Source organism: Corylus avellana, chromosome ca4, assembly GCF_901000735.1.
Source record: "Corylus avellana chromosome ca4, CavTom2PMs-1.0".
In the NCBI taxonomy this organism is placed as follows: Eukaryota; Viridiplantae; Streptophyta; class Magnoliopsida; order Fagales; family Betulaceae; genus Corylus; species Corylus avellana.
The window spans coordinates 13,138,184-13,142,917 of record NC_081544.1 but is presented as its reverse complement, the minus strand read 5'-3'; the positions used below and the strand labels follow the sequence as shown (position 1 = coordinate 13,142,917).

The 4,734-nt window shown below is 38.6% G+C and overlaps 1 protein-coding gene across 1 annotated transcript; it reads left to right on the top strand.

Annotated features, from left to right (window-relative positions):
• Positions 1-3,622: 3,622 nt before the first annotated feature.
• LOC132178084 (uncharacterized) lies at positions 3,623-4,354 on the top strand. Its single transcript, XM_059590542.1, has one exon. It carries the CDS (start codon positions 3,623-3,625, stop codon positions 4,352-4,354), a length of 732 nt encoding a protein of 243 aa, XP_059446525.1.
• The last annotated feature ends 380 nt before the right edge of the window (positions 4,355-4,734 follow it).

The following is a 4,734-nucleotide window of genomic DNA, read 5'->3' as shown; positions in this document are numbered from 1 at the left end:
CACAAAGGATTCAGGTAAAAAAAAAAAAAAAAAAAAAAAGCTACCCCACTTTCAGTGCAGCTGAACAATAGATAAAAGAACCACCAGTATTTATCTCCACCCATTTCAGTTGCTTGTCTTTGCACGAACATAAATTACTTTTAATACAAAGTCACCAACTTTACAGAAATAAATAGCAGCAACTAACCCCACCAAAAACATATTATTGGAGACTTTTTGTTCCAAAGTCACTTTTAATACGTTGTCAGAGGAAAGAGAAGGAGAGCAGCATGGGCCATGGCCAAACAATATCAGTAAAATGATGATGACAGGGCCATCAGCCATGTACCCATTTCTCCAATCTCAATGTACAAGTACAAACACTTTGATTCGATTCAGATACAATAAAGTGCATCCCAAATTGAAAACCAAATACAGCGAAAAGCAACATTTTCATCTACTTTTTTTGAAAGAAATTGTTTGTTTTCTCCGTAAACAAGCAGAGGGTACAGTTTCCCTCTCCATTTATTGCTTAGGAAAAAAAAAACAAAGCAGTGGGTACATCAATTTAATCAATCAGATTCAGAGAGATACCTTGCAGAAGCAACGGAGAGAGAGAGAGAGACGGTGAGAATAGGCGTAGAGAGGGTGTAAGCAAAACTTCGAATGAATGTTGTGAAAATGATGTGGCTCCAAACCGTGGGCCAACCCTGTTGAAGATTGTTGAGAATAAATTCACACTATAAGTTCAACAAATTTTGCGTCCAATGGCTAAGGATAAGCCTATGAAGATATTAATTAAATAGCAATGACTATTTAATTAATTAATAGTCTTATATTCCAATCAGGATAATATTGGAATAAAGAAGTCCTACTTATCTCTACAAGATGACTACTCAAGATTATTTTTACACGATATCTGTTGAAAGTTTATCTCTACATGGTAGCTGTTGAGTTCTATCCCAACTATGGACTCTCAATACAACTCAAATAAGAAGAGCTAGGGGCAAGGTACTAAAATATCCAAAAATATCCTCACACATATTATTGAGCGTATTGAATTATTGTGCGCTGAAACATAATATTTCTCTTAAAAACTTTCTGACTTTGACATCAGAGTATCCCTGGTTCCCCGAGGACCCCCTTTGACAATATTGCTTTTTTTAAAAAAAAAAAAGTGATTTGGAGTGCACGACTACGTATTGAAGACTTCGAAGAAAGCGTATCCATCGTGTTGAAAATAATTCTAATAGTTTGGCACCGTCTCTGGGAACGACTAGTTGTTTCTCATAAAAAAATAAAGAATAAATAAAAATAATAATAATAAAAAAAAAAAATTTCATGACATGAAGTCTGATATGTGTGTTTTTGCATCTTGGATGAAATTGGATGACTTATTAGATGACACTTTGGCATGTTTAAAAAATAAATAATAAATAAATAAATGATCATCGATGGGTTTTCACTGAGTAACTGGACCTCTTGTTTCAAAGCATTGAGTGTTCACGTTAAAAGGTGAAAAATTTGGATTTGATCAATGTCATGGTTAGTTGGTTCTGTAGCATTTTTTACTCGAGTTAGTAGGTCCTTAGGGGTGTCTCTACACCTAATGCCCTAAAACCACCTGGTTTGGGAGTCATTGACTTAACACTCGCTACATGGGTCAATTAGAAAGCTTAAGGGAACCAACATTGCACAACCTGACCAAAAAAAAAAAAAAAAAAAAGAGAAAAAGATAGAAAAAGATATATGCCAGTGTGTCATTCTAATAGGAATTTCAGTGAATTATGAGATAAAGAGACATTGCACATTGGAAAGATTTGGAAGCCTCATAATTCTGTGCTAGTTCAGCTTACACTGTTTTCAAACTTGTGATGATTTAGCACGTCCTTTGTAAGTAATTGCACTTTGAGATTCCAATTCATTGTGAAGATGGAGTTCATGCTAATGAATGAAAATCATGATCTTGAAGTGATACTTTAATTTTTGGGATGACATGAACTGTGCATGATGTTTGTGGGTAACATTTCTGGAAAACCCTCACGAGACTTCACTCGTCCACTAGGGAGTTCCTAGGGGTTTAAAAGGCTTGTTGCATACGCTAAATGCAATCGTACATCCCACGAAAGATGGATTTATCTTTTGTTTTCTGTTTTTCCATTCTTGTTTTTTGTTTTGTATTGCGAAGGGACTAGCAATATGTTAGTTTGGGGGTGTGATAAGTGCTAAAATATTCATATTTTCAGCCCTTAACTTGCATGTTTTAATCCTTTGGTTTTAGTTAATTAGGCCATTTTAATTCCTTTTTGTGTTTTTCATACTTTCGTAGGCTTTTGGAAGACAATGAAGTAAATCTAGCCGATTTGGGCTCACAAGAGAGATGATGGAAAATTGGGAGCTCTCTGACACTGCAATCGATCACAGGGTACCAGCGATCGAGCGTAGTATGCGAGAAAACAAAGCACAATCCAGGCCAGGAGCGATCGAGCGCATGATAGAAGAAGGATCGATCTCAGACCTGCGGTGGAGCGTAGACGGGCTGCGATCGATCGCACCCGTGTGCAGGAGACACATCAAGTGGCGGCCAGAATGTCCCTCTTTCCATATTAGGGTTTTCCAACTCCCAATTGTAATAGGTCTCAAAACCCTACGAAATCCCTAGGTTTACTACTTTGTCTAGGACTTCTAAAGCCTATAAATAGACCCTTAAGCCTCTAGAATTGATATACTTGAGAAGGAGAAGAAGAGGAGCTCTTGAAGTTCAAGTCTCGGGTTTATTCTTTTTTTTTCTTTATTTTATGAAGATGTTTAACATCAACTCTATGTGTAACTAATTTATTAGTAGGGCTAGATTGAAGCCCTAGTTATGTTTAATTAATATTTCAATATTAGCGCCTTTGTGATGATCTTGTTGTGCTATTTAACTTAATTAATACCTGCTTGCATGAATTCCTCATATGTGTGTGCCTGATCAACATGTGCATGTGGTATGGACTAGTTAGTTAGATCAATTTGGATGACCGAATCCTGGGTTTAACTTAAGTAACAAAAGAATCCACACCGCGATTCTTGGGTTAATCAACATGGGAAACCAAGAGTATACACTCATGCCCTAGGTCCCGTGTGTTTGTCGATTTTCATAGAACATATGCTTTACTAAAGAACAACTTAGTATATACCATGCTAAATTCTTTAGGAAAGAAAAGAGTTAGAGTATACACTCATGCCTAACTCGTTGCTTAGGAAAATCTATAGATTAAGGAGTATACACCCATGCCCTTAGGTTGGCAAACATTAGATATGCATAACATGATCAAAGCATTAGCATATTGTTATATTAATTGAATATAATTAGTGGTGGATATCAAAGCCCTACCCTTTTTATTATTATCAACTCAATCTCTATTTTACTTAAGGAAATTATTTTTAAACGGAAATTCAGCAATCCTCGTGGGAATGATCCTATACTTGCACCATATACTACTATATTGACCTTGTGCACTTGCTGGTAAAACGTACAATTATTTACCTATTAATTTAGGTAGATTTTTGATCAACACATGTAAGCCTAAAGGAGGAAAATCGGGCGAATGATAGCAAAATCAGTGGTACCCAAGATAGAGATGGTGAACTTAACAGGAAGATGGTAGAGTTTGACAAGAGGTTCACCAACCTGGAGATGGATCGGAAGAATAAAGGGAAGGACACCTTCGTGGAGAAGATATTGCAGGGAACCAGTTCACCTTTTTCCCCACGTGTGGAGGAATACCGGTTGCCCAAAAAATTCAAGGCCCCTCCTATGATGAGTTACAAGGGTGTCGGAGATCCAGTCGAATACTTGGAAGATTTTTGGTCACATGTTCGCCTCCTTGGCATCCCAGACGAGGTGGCTTGCAGGGCCTTCCCCCTCACTTTATCAGGAAGTTCCCGAAACTGGTTCAGGAAGCTGCCCCCGGGCTCAGTTGACAAATTTGAGGATCTAGGCCGGGTATTCTTAACTCAGTTTATGACTTCACGGATCCAGAAGAAACCACCGTCCTATTTGCTGACTTTGAAGCAGCGCAATGATGAAACCTTGAAGCAATTCATAACTCGGTTCAACCTAAAGAAGACAGAAATTGAAGAACCCTCAGATGACCTGATATACTTGGCAATTTATCATGGGCTCTTGACCAAAGAGCCAGTGATGAGGAAGATGGCACAGAAACCAACAAGCAATCTACAGGAATTGATGAGCAAGGTACAAGAGTTCATCAATGAAGCTGATGTGCTAGAGGCGATAGATAGCACGAGACATCCAGGACAAAAAGAAGATAAGAAGAAGGAGACCCAGAAGGCAGTGGAGGAACATAAGCCTTCAAAGAAGAAGTACTAGGACTATGATTTCACGCCTCTCAATGCTAAGATGTCAAAGGTGTTGATGGAGATCAAAAAGGATCCAGAGTTTGTCCGGCCACCAAAGATATCGGGCAATCCTCCAGAGAAGAACAAGGATCGGTATTGTGATTTTCATGAGGCTGGAGGTCACTACACCGAAGGATGTATAGCCCTGAGCCTATTGATAGAAAAATTTATCAAGAATGGTAAGTTGATTCAATTCTTGGGGGGTTGGAGGGATCAACCAAGGAATAATCAGGACCACCATGCCCGGGAATACCGTCCACGGGACCACCTGTGCCAAGAAGGAATAGGCCGGGAGAACCATCCCTGGGAAGATGAACCATGGGAGCATGATGACAGAAGAAGAGAAAGGAG

Excerpts from the sequence above, each read along its gene's own strand:
- LOC132178084 (XM_059590542.1), top strand. The coding sequence starts at position 3,623 with ATGGTAGAGTTTGACAAGAGGTTCACCAACCTGGAGATGGATCGGAAG.